Source organism: Macaca fascicularis, chromosome 13 (assembly GCF_037993035.2).
Source record: "Macaca fascicularis isolate 582-1 chromosome 13, T2T-MFA8v1.1".
Lineage (NCBI taxonomy): Eukaryota > Metazoa > Chordata > Mammalia > Primates > Cercopithecidae > Macaca > Macaca fascicularis.
Genome location: NC_088387.1, coordinates 6,691,393 through 6,709,233, shown reverse-complemented (window position 1 = coordinate 6,709,233; position 17,841 = coordinate 6,691,393). Strand labels below are relative to the sequence as shown.

General features: G+C 48.2%; 1 protein-coding gene, 1 long non-coding RNA gene and 1 pseudogene across 6 annotated transcripts in view; 2 read left to right on the top strand and 1 right to left on the bottom strand.

Moving 5' to 3' along the window:
- Nucleotides 1–608: 608 nt before the first annotated feature.
- LOC102117254 (cilia- and flagella-associated protein 144-like) lies at nt 609–1,172 on the top strand (annotated as a pseudogene).
- A 12,829-nt stretch (nt 1,173–14,001) lies between these two features.
- On the top strand, nt 14,002–14,499 carry LOC141408306 (uncharacterized). Its single transcript, XR_012421974.1, has 2 exons — nt 14,002–14,208; nt 14,309–14,499. It is a non-coding gene; the product is annotated as an uncharacterized lncRNA (long non-coding RNA).
- Nucleotides 14,500–14,619: 120 nt separating this feature from the next.
- IL1RL2 (interleukin 1 receptor like 2) overlaps nt 14,620–17,841 on the bottom strand; it is a 48,089-nt gene continuing 44,867 nt past the window's right edge. For all 5 annotated transcript variants that reach the window (XM_015433320.4, XM_015433321.4, XM_065526686.2 and 2 more), the window contains exon 11: nt 14,620–16,557. In XM_015433320.4, the coding sequence (XP_015288806.3) occupies nt 16,067–16,557 (491 nt within the window). In that variant the 3' untranslated portion in view covers nt 14,620–16,066. The remainder of the gene's footprint in view (nt 16,558–17,841) is intronic.

The following is a 17,841-nucleotide window of genomic DNA, read 5'->3' as shown; positions in this document are numbered from 1 at the left end:
TCGCCCTGCCGACCTCTTCGTGCGTGCATCTTCAGAAGGGCTGCATCTGCCGCCCGCACGTCCGCTGGGGCCCCAACTTCCACTACATCCCTCCCTATCCCCCCACGCCCCCGCCCAGCCCCTGCTTCTAGAGCCTGCCTGCAGCCCGCCCCCCGCCCCCAGCCACCCACGCGGCCTGACGATCCACGACCCCACGGAGAGGCCCCTGCAGGGACCGTGCTCGGGCAGCGAAGGAGCGGACCCCGGGGTCCCCACGGCCTGGCTGTGGACACGGGGACGCAGGACCACGGACACCCACCCTCGGCCTCCGCTGCCTGCTCAGGCGGCCGGGCCCGCCTCTGCATTTGGAACTGGCTTCCCCGTGGGCCTTGGTGTGGAACCCCCAGCAAACTGCTGGCCCGAGACGGAGAAGGGAGAGCACGAGGAAGCGGCGCCTCTGCTCGCTGCGAGGGAAACGACTGGCCAAGGTGAGGCCTAACCACATGCCCATGACCCCCGGGTCTGTCCCGTGACGGGAAGCCCTTTCCTGGAGGGGTAAAGGCTGGATCGCAGGAACCTGGGGCTGTGGGAGCGCTGTTGCCTGGAGACCGCGTGGGACGCCGTTGCCTGGAGACGGCAGAAGCCCGGGGCCAGGGAGAGAGGCACGAGGGAGCAGAGAGCGCATGGAGCCCGATGGAGCAACGCCAAGGCCATGGCGGGACACCCCAGGGAGAAGGTGACCCAGGATGAGGTCTGTCAGAACCAGATCTTGCAGGAGCTGTACCTTAAAGAGCTACCAGCCCGGAACGTCTATGCCCGGCATCACGTGAACCCCTCCACGAGGTCCACAGATCACCAGGAAGCCCGTGTCTTGGCATGGTAACCTGGAGGAGCCTGGAGACGCCAGGTTTCAGAATCTCATTCACCACGCTGCCCAGGGACCAAGGAAGAAGGACCCAGACACAGACTGAAAATTAGGAAACTGCATGGGACTCAGAGCCCTCGCTCAACCCAGAATGCCCGGATCGCAGGCTGAACCACTGCAGGGTCTGCAATGACATCGCTCTGTGCAAGGCTCAGATGTGGGGGCTGGGAGAAGATGATTGCCACCAGTGACATCCCAGCGGTGGACGGAGGCCCCGAATTTCATGCCCAAAGTGTGCACTGCCCCGAGAAATAAATTTTTTTGAAGTTACTTTTGAGCCATTGTATTATTTATACCAAAACGCACTCATGGTAGGAACCCCAAACCTAGTATGACTTTTTTTCTCTCTTTTCCAAGGAGAAAAACTTACATGATTTCATAGAAAAATTCACGTTGCTATGGGGATATCAATCAGAAAGAAGTCTGCAGGAAAAGACTAACATATTGAGGCTTGTATTTGTTAGGATTCTTTCCATTGTGAAAAACAGAAACCAAATTTAAGCAGAAATGAGAAATATTTAACTCCTGAACTTCAGAGTTCCAAGGAATTCAGGCATGACAGGATCCAGGGACTCAAACATTGTCACAGATCTCTCTTGGTCTCTCTTCTCTGATTCTGCTTATCTCTGACTCTTCACTTTTGACATGATTCATTCTTAACGCTGACAAATTCTATCCTTGTGGAAGGAAAGACTGCTACCAGCAAAGCTATACCCACATTTCAGAGACAAGAGTAGGAGAGGGAGCGAGAGAGACAAATTTTCCCACCTAATCCAGCCATAAAGAATGTCAGAGGATTTAGGTTCATCTATCCTGTGTTACAAAGCTGCCTGCAAACTGTGCAAGCCATACCATGTCAGGGTTGACCAAGCCTGGGCATGGACTCACAGGAGTCAAATGCACACAAGAAGCTTTCTAGTGGAATCAAAGGAAGGGTGAGAAAATGTACTGCTCATACCCGAAGTGTAGTCTATTACAAACTTAGACATTCTCCAGGAATAAACTATAGGGTAGGAGGGAAACTGTCAGCGGCATTATGGCTGATTGAATTTTGGAGTTAGCCAGCCCGGGTTCAAATACTGTGGGGTATTAGGGAAAGCAACCAAAAGTCTCTGAAGCCTGATATATGCATGTGCAAAATGCACCTCAGAAGATTCGTGTAAAGGCTTGTACAGCCAGTGCCTGGCACATACTAAATGCTCAACAAAACATGAATCCCTATAGTGGTCAGCAGCACCATTTCATGATGCCGAGTGTAGTTTGCTGTGACTTGTTTGTATGTTTAGACAAAACACCTGCATTCATTCAACATTGTCCTGCCTTGTCCTTTTGTCCAAAGAACATTGTAACACCATCCCCAGAGTGGTACCCACTTATGCCTTCTCCCCACAGCAGCCCACACTAAATGTCAATTCTGTACTCCTTTCCTATAACAAAGCTTCCATTTTGTCTCCTTTCCATCTCAGCCATCAAATTGAAATGCAATCAAAGAAAGTGTGTGAATGAAGCTGTTGGAGACATTAATAAAACACTCTTCCTGATTGCATATGTTAACTATTTTAAAAATTTAATTCTAGAAATGTATGTAGTAGTAGACTGGTCTCCACCAGAGATGTTTTGGAGCAGCACAGTTTTCCAGCATCTCTAAAATGTTAGTGGGTAGGTAACTGCCTATATAGAAAGCCAGGTCTAACTGAGACACAGTGTCAAGTAATAGGCATTGATCTTATTATTTTTTATCAATAACAAAAGTCTGTTATTGTCATTTAAGCCAATAGCAGGCTTTTATTCGGAACATAGAATCAATGGCCTTTGGTGTTTCAGACACAAGCTGTCCCCAAAAGCTTGAGCCCAGAATAAGGTAACAAAAGCATCCTATATTAAAGCTGGAAGTGAATAAGATTATGATAAACTCACAAGTAACCTTGTGAGACAATCTTAGATTCTGTTTTGTGTGTTATATTTTGCTATATATAACTAATATAAATATTGTGCATATTATTCTGAAACTTTTTTATCAACATGGCTTTGAAGTTTACCCATGTTCATACATGCAGCTGAAGTTCATTCTTTTTAAGCTGCAGATAATAGTGGATTTGGGGTAGGTACACAGCTTCTCTGTACTCCTGTTCATGGACATATTTAGTCTGCTTCCAAATTTCCACAGTTATAAATAACACACCAATAAACATTCTAATGCACATGCCCTTGTTTGCATGAATAAGAGCTTCTTCAGGCTATGTACCTAGGACAGCTATGAGCTATAGCTAAATGCTCTCCACGGTGATTTTACCAATGTGCTGTCAGTTTAACAGAGAAGCATCCCTACTGCCCCATGACCTCACCAACATTGCCAGGCTCTTTAAATTTTGCTAATCTGCAAGATATAAAGCAGTAACTACTGTGGAATGCCATGTCCCTTATTGTTAATGAGGATGGGCTCTCCTATGAGTCTTGACTATTTGGTGTCCTGAGGCTTTGAATTTCCTGTTTATATTGTTTGTCCATTTTTCTATTGTCTTTTTTCTTTGGTTTTCAGAAGTTCTTTTAGAAAACATGGTGTCAGATACCACTCAGTATCTTCCCTCTTGTTCAAGATCTTTAGCAGAGGCTGAGGCTGAAGGCAGAACATGCTGAGCACCAGCCACAAGCCCACAGAGAGGGACGTTCCCTAGGAACTGGCCCCACCCACACCCCCACCCCAGTGAGCAACAACTCCACATATGAGGAGAGCTCATGGGTCGTCCTTGGGCCTTTGTGTTTGGTTCATGAAAAGAGCTTATTTCTTCCTCACTCTACCAGGGTGAGGGAAGATCCCCAAGAGAATTATTCCAAAACTTTGAGTGCCATCAAAAAAGCGGGACTGGATTTTGATTCCTGCTGTGCACCTGATTAGCTGGTAGATTCACTATACTGTCGCTGAGCCCCAGAACTAGAGAAAAGTAGACTTGAGAAGAGGTGGCTTGGTGAGGCCCTGCCCAATGGAGTGGGGCATGAAGGCATGCTCCCCTCAAAGCTGGGCACATGCCATGAGAGATTCTGATTCCTAAGAAGTAGGGAGATGGAGTCCCAGCGCACCTGCTGACCTGAAGGTAGACTGTGGCAGGAAGCTGAGCTAGGAGCTCCAGGCACAAAGCAGCACAGGCCCCACAGGTGTGTGTGTGAGGCCACCCACTGCATGGCAGCCTGAAAGCACAGCTGGGTCCCTCCAAAACCCACCATTGCCAGGGTCTCTCCTCAGATGTGAGCCCCTTGTAGGACATGAAGGTGTCACCATCCAGCCACTTGATGCCCTTGGGCAATGAGCAGGGATGGCAGTTGCGGCACCCCAGGGAGATCCATCATATGTAGTCAAACACGTAGACATGGTTTTTCCCCATCTCTCACTGCTCCAAATGAGGTGGGAGAGACGGAGGAAGAGGACAGGTGTGTGATAGAAGTCCGTCACCACCTTTATCCCACCCATTACAGTCTCAGCTCCCATCTCCCCTGAGCAGAGTAGAGGAAAAGAAAGGCTTTGAATCAAATGATTAAAGTTTTAACATGAACCAGAGTTGAATCTGATAAACCCCAAATGACTCTTCAAAGCACCAGAAGTGACCGCAAAACTGTGAAACCTAGCAGAAATAACTGAAGGGAGCTTCTACCTCATGGAAAAAAAAAGGGCTTGACATTGGGGGAAAAAATCATGTTTCTACCACGCTGCTTTGAACTCAATTACCTGGCTACACCTGTCTTCCACCTGCCGCAACAGTCTATGAGGCTGTTGTGATGATAAAGTGAGATTTCATTTGACACTCTTCCTACCTTGATTGCACTTCTCTAGAAAAGCTTACCCCAAAATGTTCACCCATCCAATCCTGAAGCCTAGGGCTGAGTGTTGTGTCTTTAATTCATTCATTCCTCTGTGTTTCTGAGGCAAGGAGGAGGCATGTAGAATCCGGGCTCCAGTCAGCAATCTGCATGCGTTTTTATTGCTTCCTGTCAAATCAAGGTTGCATGTTCTTTTTAGAATCCCTTTAGGAAGTGGAGGAAAAACCCCAGGGCGCCCCCTGCGGGACGCGTGGAGCAATCGCGGGCGCCCTCACTTGGGTTTTGGACTTAACGTTGCTCACTTGCCTGGGTCTTACGGTCCCTTCTTTGTCACTGAGGTCAGACTACCAGATACCACGTCCGCAAGGTTCGTGGTGTGGCGGACAGACCCTCAGGGGCAGACAGAGCGAGGCGAGAATGAGCCCTGAGGACAGGCCCTCCTTCCACCTCGCGCCACCGCCACCGCCACCGCCACCCCTCCCCACGGGCCAGCGGGACCTCCAAGCATGATCTCAGTACTGATTTCAGGCTGGTTTCACCGGATGACAATTTCCCCGAGCACCGAGGGAAAACCACTCTAGGTTATTTATTCTAAATAAGCCAAAACAACGTCCCAAATGGACACGCCTGGTGGAGGGTTTAATTGAAGCCAGACAGCTCGGAGGAGAGCACGGCTCTGTTCCAAGCTCCTAGATGGCTCCTGGCCACAATGCTTTCCCACACTCAGGCCTGATGTGGTGTGGAGCCGGGCCATCACCTGGTCCCTGGGTCTGAAACAGGTGCCGGAGCTGTTGCCTCTTCCTTGGGTTGCGGGCGGGGGTGTCGCAGTCAGGTCAGCCACAACCCCTTGTGACTAATGTTGCATTTTTACAAAGAAAGAGAAAGACTCTGTCATCAAATAACTTTCTTCCATGATTTTCTTCCCCTTCTCTCTCTGCACCTCCTCACTCCCCTACCCCCAGCCATCTTCCTGCCCCTTCCTTGTGACTGTCTCCCCCATCCATTAGGTCATGCATGCCATCAGGGCAGAGACATGCCTCTGTGCTCACTTCTGTATCCATGTAGGAGGCCCATGTGTTCAATGAATGGCAGAAGTCGCCAATAAAACTACAAAAAGCCCGTTTGGAACTTTGGTCATAGCATGGCTAAATGACCACCCAAGTTCTCTCATTTCCCCCTAAAGTGGCTACCATGCACCTTTGGCTTGGAAGCTAGACAGGTGGGGTGGAGGGAAGTACAAGATTGGTCCTTTGAGATCCCTGAATGCTCTTTCACACAGGCGAGGTTTCCAAGAACCCAAGCAAAGCCCACCTTTTGGTCTCACACCATAGAGAGGCGGGCCAGGCACCCTCCTAACACCAGGTTGCCCACCGGACTCTTGGGAGCTGCCTTGAACAAGGCCTGAAGGGAGACCCGGTGCTCAATCCTGAAATGGAAATCCGCCACCATTTGATATTTGTCCTTCAAACCCCCAGGTCGGATTACAGATACAAATAAAATTAGGCCAGATGGTCCTTACCTTGCTTGGAAGCCGTACTACAGATATGCAAATTAACTTGGGCAGGAGAGACCCAAGCAAATCTCACCATTGCTCTTGCGTCCAAGTTCCCATCATTCATTTCATTGGGCCAAGCTCTGTGGAAGGTCTAGGGTGCCAGCAGCGTGCTGGGGGTCCATAACTCCAGAGAAGGCTATGGCTGTACCTTCCAAAGCATTTATTGGCCGTTGTAAGAGCTGAGAGAAAAAGACCCTTAATTTTCACACAGAATAAAACAGAGCCTACCTATTATTCAATCAGAAAAGCTTTGTGGGCATTCTGACACCTGACTGATGTTGCTTGAAACAGAAAAATTGGAAAACTGGAAAGGGAATTATTTTCAAGCATGGGGGCTGGGAGTAAATGTCCTACCATCGCCCACCCACCTGCCCCCAATCAAGTACTTGGCTTTCTTATTTCAATGAACAGATAATTGAGTGCCTACAAAAAGATTCTCAAGACTCCAAGAGTACCCATTAGAAATGTCTCTAGAGCCGGGCATGGTGGCTCATGACTATAATCCTAGCACTTTGGGAGGCCGAGGTGGGCAGACCACCTGAGGTCAGGAGTTTGAGACCAGCCTGGCAAACATGGTGAAACCCGTCTCTACTAAAAATACAAAGATTAGCCGGGTGTGGTGGCACGCACCTGTAGTCACAGCTACTTGGGAGGCTGAGGCAGGAGAATCACTTGAACCCAGGAGGTGGAGGTTGCAGCTAGCCAAGATTATGCCACAGCACTCCAGCCTAAGTGACAAAGTGAGACTCTTGTCTCAAAAAAAAAAAGAAAAGAAATGTCTCCAGAGTATCTGTGCCCTGTCAACTGTGATATGTGAAATGAAATCAGAGAGAGTGACATGACAGCAGGGTCGGGAATAGCCCAACATCCCAAACTTTCTCTTCATTTTAGGGGACTTCAGCCTCCTCACAGGAGAGCAGCTCTCTACTGCAACCTGCTGACCTCAAGCCCCTGCCTCCTCCATCCTCTTTCTCTCTGGGACCACACACATGGGAATCACAAACACAAAAGACCCTGAGACTCAGTATGGGCTTTTGTTTGTTTGTTTTGCCTTGGTTGGGGCTGGGAAAAGAGATAATACCAGTCAGGTTTTAGGGTTGCTACTGTTTTTAAGTAACCTACTCTACCAGAGTGGTTACTGGGAAAGGCCAGATGGTTCTCCCCTTTTGTTTGGAGCTCTGAACTTACTCCACCCCTGTGTTATGGCCTCTTAAGTTTTTAGGATCCACCCAACTGGATGGAAGCAAGGACAGACCCTGACTCTGCAGGAGTGCCTGTGCCACCCCTGGGGAGGCCTGCTTGAGAATGTGCCCTACTGAGAATCACCAGCAGCAGAGTAGGTGCGATGGATAAACATACAGGGCAGGGGACTAGTGGGGCTGGGAATTGCACAGCCACACCCTGAAACAGAGAAGTGTATTACTAGGTCCTTCAAGACCAAAAACATCCCATCACAACTTGTTGATCATTTCTTTTGAAACGCACAAAAAATATATATAAAACAAGAAGGTCCCCAGTGTCATTACCAAACTAGGAACTCAGGCTTGAGCCTGGGACACCTTAGAATACGTTTGGCTTTCTGACGTCTTCAGCCAACACTGGTGGAAGCCACAACTGGTACAAGCTTTCTGGAGGGAAATTGGGAAGAATGCATCAGATGATCAGCTATGAATCTATCTATTTAATAGATAATTCTTCTATTTCCAGTAATTTGTCTAAGGCAAATGGTCAGATGAATGCACTTTGTTTGTAAAAGTAACAATTGGAACACATCTAAACACCCATGTGACGGTTCATGTTATATGGCAACTTGACTGGGCCGAAAGATGCCCAGATTAAACATTATTTATGGATGTGTCTGTAAGGGTGTTTCCAGGGGAGATTAGCACTGGAATCAGTGGACTCAGTAAGACAGAGAGCCTTCCCCAGAGCAGGCCAGCATCATCCAAATCCCTTGAAGGCCTGAATAGAACAAAAAGCAGAAGAAGGAGGAATCCTTCCCCACCCCTTTTTAAAATCTGCCTCACTCACTGCTTGAACTGAACTGAACCATCTCATCTTCTGCCTTCAGACTGGGATTTACATCATCAGCGCCACTGGTTCTCAGGGTGTTGGACTCCAACTGAAGAAATACTTCACTGGCCTTCCTGGGTCTCCAGCCCGTAGACAACGGATTGTGGGTCTTTTCAGTCTCCATGATCATGGAGACAGTTCTTAATTTTGTATGTATATAAAAGTCATATTGGTTCTGTTTCTCTAGAAAACCCTGAATAATGCAATTCATAAATCTAAGATTGGTACTGCAAGATCAAATCTATGTGAATATTCATATATACACCAAAAGGATAATGAATAGTTTTATAACTTCCTGTTTTTATCAATTTACCCAATAAGCAAATAATCAGGGAGGAAAAAGCTGTTTATATTTTGAAAGCAAAACAAAGTATCTCCGTCCTTAGTTTCATCCGGCTCTTCAGAATAGCCAGGATGTCTTATTTCACAGCAGACTTGCGTAAGTGTCAGAGGGTTGAGAGTTAGTTTGTTTTTTAAGATCTTTTTAACTGCTCTATTTTTTACTGAATGAACTTCACTCATGGCTAGTCTTATTCACAAACTCATGTCCTCCACCACTCCCTGCACTGGATTATTTTGAAGTAAATCTGAGACATCACAGTATTTCATTCACAAATGTTTCAGGATGTCACCTCTAAAACATAAGATGCTTTTAGAAACATAACAATGCGACCATTATCATACCTAACAACTTAACTGGAATGCTGTAACATCATGAAATACCCAGCCAGTGATATATTTCTCTGGGGCCACGTGTAACAACTGTGTTACCCCTGGGTGGGTTACCTAATCTCTTACACACTTACTTTCTTCATGTTAAAATGGAAAGGATATAGGATAATTGACTGTTAGTGAGATACGGTACTTAAAGAGCTTAGCTTGGGGTCTGGCACATGGTGGCATCAGATCATTTGCGATGTTACACACATTTTCCGTTCACTAGGTTTTGTATGAATTAACCCTTACTTTGTAAATGTCCTGTTCATAGTCTCTGGCCCTTTTTGGAGTGGGCAGTAAGGATACCAACATTGTATTATCCCTTTTTTACAGAGGAAGAAACTGGGGCACAGGGTTTGTGACTTGCACAAGGGACTGAGCTAGCATACTCCATTAGCAAGTGGTGGAGCTGTGATTGGAGTCCAGGCAGCCCGACGCCAGGGCCACCTCTCTGAAATCACTACAACTGTAGTCCCCTCTTGCGAGTACATAGCAAGTAGAGCCTGCTGGTCCCCACTCACCACCCTTGGACAGACTGCGGCAGTCTCAGAAGCCCAAGAGTTAGGAACACATTCGAAAAACGGCACTATCTCCACCTTCTCCACAGCCGAAAAAGAAGAAAGATATCCTTGGCCTTAAATTGGAGAGCCCCGAGAGGCTAATGTGTGCACCCCGGGATGTCTGTCCACTCCATTCTGGCCGCCTAGGTAGGTTGCGACAGCCTGAGCGGGGCTCTGTGAGCTTCAGGCTGGACAGCGGTTCCTCAGCAGCCACTAGAGGGCGCAATGGCGCTGTGGGCAGGCACTGAAGTCCTTGTTTGCCCAGCTCAGGCGTGAACTTGCTTGTCCTGTGTCTCGAGAGAGGAAATGTTCGTCTCTTTCTCAAGGTTCTTCACCCAATGGGCTGTTTTCTTTTCCTCTTGATGTCATCCTTTTACACAGGCAGGAAATTATGTTCACTTCTACTACCCTGTGGTCATTTAAAACCACAAACAAAGCTGATTGACCAGGAAGTCAGATAATTAAAAGAGCCTTAAGTTCTTGATAAAGCTTTGTTGACTGAGGAAAGCAAAGTAGCCAAAGTATCGTGATTGACGGGGGGACCAGCAGCCGGAGAGGCTGAGCTCTCCAGATTGCAGTGGAAAGGCATAAGTTGGTTATTAAAACAAGTTGGCGAGCTGTGACCAGTATTTTGAAAAACTGAACTAGTCTTGAACAAAATAGAACAGAACAAATAACCTAGAACAGAGCTTTTTCCATTCCGTGTGTGCATACTGAGTTGCTTACTGAATTATGTTTCTCATTGTACTTCAAAGTTTTAAAAATATGAAAGCCTTGGCCGGGCTCGGTGGCTCATGCTTATAATCCCAGCCTCGGTGACAAGAGCGAAACTCTGTCTCAGAAAGAAAAAAAAAAAAACAGGAGATAAGAAGAAGAAATTTGGAGAAATGAGGCCATCAGAGAGGATAAGAGGATGAAAATACTCATCAGAACATAAAGCTTTGGTCTCCAGGCTTCCCCAGGCCAAAGGTGGGGGATATCAATTAATCCACCACCGTCTTAGTGGCCATCAGACTGAGAAACAGTTCATCTACTAAGTGTGGGGGAAAAAAGCTATTGCACATGATCCTCATGTTTCTCTACAGCCACAATCACAGTTTCGGTTGATTTAAGGTGAAAAATATTTGAATGCTGACAAGCTAATTGTCAGATGATTACAGCAGAACTTGGTTTTCATTTTTTAAACTGATAAGAACATGTTTGTGATTTTGACAAGCGTGGTAAACAAACAAAATGGTGATTTATGTTGCTCAAATGAGAATAAAATTTATTTCACAAATTACTGATATTTCTAACATATACAGTTTAATTGTTCATTCTGGAAAAACAGGGGAAAGGGCATACGCTATCCAAGCACAGGCTTCCATGTAAAGCTCAGCCCACCATGACATGGGGATCCCCCCAGCTCTCACCCACCATGACACGGTGATGCGCCCCAGCTCTCACCCACCATGACATGGGGATAACCTCCCCAGCTCTCACCCACTATGACATGGGGATACCCCCCCGTTCTCATCCACCATGACATGGGGATACCCCCCAGCTCTCACCCACTATGACATGGAGATACACCCCCCAGTTCTCATCCACCATGACATGGGGATACCCCTCAGCTCTCACCCACCATGACATAGGGATACCCCCCACCATGACATAGGGATACCCCCCAGCCCTCACCCACCATGACATGGGGATACCCCACCAGTTCTCATCCACCATGACATGGGGATCCCCCACCAGTTCTCATCCACCATGACATGGGGATACCCCTCAGCTCTCACCCACCATGACACGGGGATACCCCACCAGTTCTCATCCACCATGACATGAGGATACCCCCCAGTTCTCATCCACCATGACATGGGGATACCCCCCAGCTCTCACCCACTATGACATGGAGATACACCCCCCAGTTCTCATCCACCATGACATGGGGATACCCCTCAGCTCTCACCCACCATGACATAGGGATACCCCCCACCATGACATAGGGATACCCCCCAGCCCTCACCCACCATGACATGGGGATACCCCACCAGTTCTCATCCACCATGACACGGGGATACCCCACCAGTTCTCATCCACCATGACATGAGGATACCCCCCAGTTCTCATCTACCATGACATGGGGATACCCCCAGCTCTCACCCACTATGACATGAGGATCCCCCCCAGACCTCACCCACCATGACATGGGGATACCCCCCAGCTCTCACCCACCATGACATGGGGATACCCCCCAGTTCTCACCCACTGTGACATAGGAATACCACCCCCCAGCTTCCACCCACTATGACATGGGGATACCCCCCCCCCAGCTCTCACCCACTATGACATGGGGATACCCCCCCAGCTCTCACCCACCATGACATGGGGATACCCCCCCCAGCTCTCACCCACTATGACATGGGGATGGCCCCCAGCTCTCACCCACCATGACACGGGAATACCCTCCACGACCATGGGGATGGCCCCCAGCTCTCACCCACCATGACCATGTTGATGCCCCAGCTCTTATCCCATCCTCTTCTCTAAGCCTGAGCTCAACCAGGTGTGTAGAATGCCAACCCTAGCCTCATCCTGCAGCAGAAAATAGGTGTAGGAATGAGGAGGTGTGGAGCAAAACATGTCATCTTCCAGCCATAGGTGTCAGTCCAGCAAGTCTTAGCCAGTCTTGAGAGTACACTTCTTTCTTCTTGAGCCTAGTTTTGGGCTTGAAATCAGGAAAGATCTATTTCCCCCTTTTCTGATGTGGAGGGAGATGGGGGCCGAGGAGGAAACCTGCCATGGGAATGCGAAAATCTCTACCTTGCAGTCAGTTCATCTGGTGGTATATCCCTGAGGCTTCCATTTCTCTTGGGTTATCTTTGCAAGGTGGTTATGCCAGAGCATCACAGGTGAGCAGTGGCAACTGTCGCCTTTCCTATGAGAGCCCCAGAGGAAAGGTGAATTTGGATGACAAGAGCCAGGGCTCTGAGGTCCTTCTCAAGTGGAGAGCCCCTCTCCAGGGACAGCCTGGGAGATGCGGGTGGAATTATATTGTGAACAGCAGCGTTTCTCAGAAGTCCCTGGGTGTATGGGCGGGGACATCCACACACAGAGTTTCCATCTCCCAGAATAATATTACTGGAGATGTGTGGCCTCTAACATTCAGACTCAGCAGCCACCGCTCCTAGAGCCAGCGTCACCCTCTGTAGCTCACTCCAGACCTCATCTGGAACAGCCTCTGTTCTTCAAGGAAACTAGGAAGGAATTTTCCACTTTACACAGCCCCAGATCAATAACCAGACAAGCATGTGTTGGAGAGAAGTTTATAAATAAAAAACAGGACCAAGGGCCAAGGAAAGGTCAACCGACTGTGACGTGGCAGGAAGTGGTCTGCGTCACTATGGGGTGCTGATGGGTGTGGGGGGCCCTGGGGGCTGAGGCTCCCTGAGCACATTCCATATTTTGGCAGGCCAGCCCCTCACGGCATCCCATGGTGTGCCAAGCACTTCATCTCGCCTGGTCCTCCAGGGAAAGACTGCACCTTCCCGGGCCCTTTATTTCACGTGACTGGGTCTCTCCCAGGGCCTTTCTCACGAGCCGACTCAGGGTATTTGAGGGGAGATACCAAAGGAAGTGGGTTTTGTGGCTGACTCAGTCATTATAGGAAGGTGAATGTAAAGGTAACCCAGCAATTCAACACCTATATTTCACCTCTCGGGTCCAATCTCCTCTCTCAGCCCTACCTCCAGGTCAGTCCCTGGGGATTCCCAGGGGCGCCTCTAATTCCCTCAAGCCAGGATCTTGGAAAGGAATGATGAGGGTTTACAGCTAATTTATACTATTAAAAAACTTTGTGAATCATTAAATTATAAATTGGCCTGTGACGAAGGCACACTGGCTCATTGGAAACGGACTTCGCTTTGCTTGGACTAGAATTCTGGAGCCCACCCCCAAGGAGTAGGGATAGGACCCCATTGACCTCATATTTGCTCCAAGCCCAGTTGGAGAAACGGGAGAGAATTGAGGGTGGCCTTCAGCTTTCCTATAAACTGCCTTTTTGTCCCTTAGCCATTGAACTCTTAAACCTCCTTTCTTATGCAAATTTGGACTTGACACCATCAGCAGAGCTGTTACCTGCCAACCTGCTTACTTGTCAGCGGTGACGCCAGGCTACTTTAATTATTCGTATTCTTGCTGCACTGCATCCCTATTATTTCATTAGGAATTAGTAGAACTTTAAAAAGTTTCTTTGCATCTCGATTTCTCTCTCCAACATGGGAGTCGTCATTCCTCATGGAGGATTTGCTAGTTTAATTAAAACAGGCTCTTTCTCCTGATGCATCCAAGAGGAAAATGGGCGTTGCTGGATCTGTTCCGCACTCTGTCCCCTCACTCGCTGCTGTTCTCTTCTCTGGGCTGGTCTCTGGAGCTGCCTGCAGTGCTGGAGCGGGCAGGGTGGCTGCGGGCTGGCTGAGGACGCCTCGCCCTTCCTTCTGTGGAGTGCGTATGAGACCAGGCCAGGAAACCCCCTGAGGGTAGTGGACCCCACCTCTGGCCGCTTGACTAGCCCTGGTGCAGTAAGATCTGGACCGCAATGGGTGAGTGGTCACTGGTTTGTGGTTTGGTGAGGATTTGGGGAATACCCTCACCCCATTCCGATTTGAGGGCATCTCAGCACCGTTCCTCCTCCCTTCCCAGCCACTTCCCTCCGCAGGATGGAGGGAGCCAGAGGCAGCCACAGTGTGGGGAGACGGGAGAGATGCCGGGATGTGTCCTCTCTGAAGGGCGTGCCTGTGAATTTTACAAAACGGATTCTCTAGCAATTAATTATTTATAAGAGAATGATCACACTCACAGGACATCAGTCGAGGCTGTCAGCAAAATAGAAAGCCGACCCGTCGGAAGAAAAGGTATTTTCTGGAAACCTCTGACTTACAGGAGACCAGCACTGTTGGTGAATTCTTTAACTGGAGTTTTATAAGTGAAAAAGCTTCCCTCTTTCCAATATGTGTCTCTACTTTCTTTTTATTGAAAAGTATCAAAAATGTAATAGTAGTAATGAATTATAGTAGCCATTTTTTAGTGCTGTTATTCTTAAAATGTATTTTATGTCCTACCTCAGAGCAGTGGGGAGGCAATGGGAAGGCAATGGGGAGGCACAGCTTAATGGTACAGAATTTCAGCTTGAGAGGATGAAACAATTCTGGAATGGATGGTGGCGATGGCCAAACAACAGTGCCACAGAACTATACACTTAAAAATTGTTAAAATGGTAAATTTTATGTTCATATAGTTTACCGAAATAAAAAATTTAAAAAGCAAATGTTAAATAAAAAGTGGACCAATGTCAAGTCGAGGCCTCTGTAGGATGCTAAACAAATGTGTAATGTGAGGTTACCTTGGAACAGAAATCCTTCAAACACAGGAGTGGGCTCCTTAGCACCTGAAAGTTCACCCCACACTGGGCACAACCCACCGCCTGTGAATGAAGGCACAGCGCCTCCCAACCCACCCCACTCCCCATTCCATCTGGCTCCCGCTCCCACTCCCGACCCCACCAGCTGGTTCTCAAGGCTGATTCCCCTCCAGCCCACACTGACTGCTTGCTAAGTCTCAGTGTCAACAACCACAGCTTCAGAGGGTTGAGCTATGTCTAATTCCCTCAGGCCAGGGTCTTGGAAAAAAGCGATGAGGGTTGACAGCTAATTTTTTGTATTAAAAAACTTTGTGAATCATTAAATTACAAATTGGCCTGTGACAAGGGCACACTGGCTCACTGGAAACTGACTTTGCCTTGCTCGGATTAGAATTCTATCATCTGTGTGCTAACAGGCTGCTCAGAATTCTGGCTGACGTGTCTAAAAGGGAAAGGAAAGGAATTCTTGCTTGCTTTAGTTTGACAGATAAAGCCTCTCAAAGCATGGAAGGGTGACCAAGAGGCAGTCATGGCCACACCCGTGGGTCCCGACTGGTCTAGGTGACTTTTAACTCGCTTCTGGAAGCACAGTGCTAAGGCTGTGGTCACAGCTCTTTGCACTGGCAGAGTGAGAGAGACACGGACACAGCAAATGACCCCTGAGCACGAGGCCCTGCGGACAACTGAACAGACGTGGACAAATACTGCTATCCTTGCCAACCCTCTCCTGGTGCTAGACTGCCCTCCTGTCATCCCCCGACAGCACAGGCTGCCATTTCAGACTCCATGGGTGCCACAGCATGGGCAAACTTCCGGGCATGTCCACTGCCATCTCTAACACCCTCCCTGTCCTGTTCCCAGGGGGCGCAAGTGCTGTATCCACCCAGGCCGCAGTGAGCGTGCATGCGTGTCAACAAGCCCACAGGCTAAAGAGGGCCTTCTGCAGAAGCCGTGTCTTTCCCTGAAGAAGCAGCTCTGATCGAAGCAAACAAATGCCAACAAATACAACAGACCCTCTCACTAGCACGCAACTGCCAGCTTCAGAGCGGACGGCCCCGATGAAATGTGTCCTCCTCCAGCTGTGAGCCACCGCGTAACGACAGACCCTCCATCAGAGCGTGACGAACCTTGTGTCCTCCCACCCGCTCACCTGTCGTGCGGTAGCAAGGCGTGTGCTGCGGCAGCTGGACCGGAGGGGACGGCCGACACCTTCTGGGCGGCATGTGATATCTCACTGTCTTCCAAAACTTGGTCTTCACACACTGTGACTGCTCCGTGAAGTCCCCATGCCACCGGATGACCCCGTGCTTCTGTCTGATGTACTGAATGGACTGCGGCATGGCTGTGTAGTCCTCAATTTTCTCCAGCTCAATGAGAATAACCTTCATCCCGTCCTGGATGAGGGCATTGTAGACCGCGATTTGTTCTTCTGACAGGTTCTTCAACAGGCCAAAGCCCAGCGATTCAGGGACCACAATGACAATCAGTCTCCTGCACAGCTTAACATTTTCATCGATGACATTGGCCACAGCTGGAAATAAAGAAAGAAGGCTCAGAAGAGCTCACAATTAAAACAGCCCGGGTCTTCATGCTAGTGAGAATATTTGAAACAGGCTCTGAGAGGAGAAAACTGACTTTTTTTTTTTTTTTTTAATGAAGTCTCGCTCTGTTGCCCAGGTTGGAGTGCAGGGATGCAATCTCAGCTCACTGCAACCTCCACCTCCCAGGTTCAAGCGATTCTCCTGCCTCAGCCTCCTGAGTAGCTGGGATTATAGACACGTACCACCACGCCCAGCTAATTTTTGCATTTTTAGTAGAAACAGGGTTTTACCACAAGTTGGTGTCAAACTCCTGACCTCAAGTGATTTGCCCACCTTGGCCTCGCAAGGTGCTGGGGTTACAGGTGTGAGCCGCCGTGCCTGGCCAAAAATGGACTTCAGAATAAACATGACTTAGTCAGGAATGGATTAATACAAGTTTTGGGGTTTTTTCTTTTTTTTTAACATTTGTCACCTCTTCTGTGAAGCCTCCGTGACTTTCCCTGAAGCCTTGGTCCTCTATAGTCATGAATCATGTTTTGCATGTGGTTTCTTTGTATGTCACTTTCCCTGGCCAACAAGTATCTGATGGTGCCTAACTTTGTATCCCCAGACTACCTGAAGGTCTGGTGTATATTAGCAGATGAACACATTTTTAAAAATAGATTTTAAAAGGATAGGAAACATGTAGTTAGCTGAAATGTTGCGTTAATCTTGAATTTGTGTTTTCCTTTTTTCTTTATAGTTATTTAAAGGACCAGGATTTATGTGACTAATTTAGAAACCAAATAACATGCCCTGATGATTGCTTGGGAAAGGGAGGGCTCTTTAAATACCCAGCTCTGCAGATGCTATTCAGTCTACAGTTGCCTCTCACAGGAAATAAGAATAGACTGGAAGCTCCCTGAGGACAGGCCCTTCTGCTTGGCTGATTTTCGTATTTCTAGCGCCTAGAATACTGTTCATCACATAGAGGGGTTTTCAGTAAATATTTGTTGAATAAGTGAGAGAACTGGCATTTACTGGTGACTAGAAAAGAACACTTATTCCAGATTTCAGTCATTTTGCTGTATAGCCTTCCAAGAAGGAGAATAAAGGGACAGGAAGGCACCATTTTGTGAGTGTCTAAAGTGTGCTGAGCTCCATGCCGGGGGCCCCTTCTCAGGTTTTCTCATTCAGTTCTCTCATCTGAGTCAGGGGAGCACCCCATCCCCATTTTACAGATGAGACAACTGAGGTTCAGAGATGTTAACTGAACTGTCCAAAGCCACCTTCCT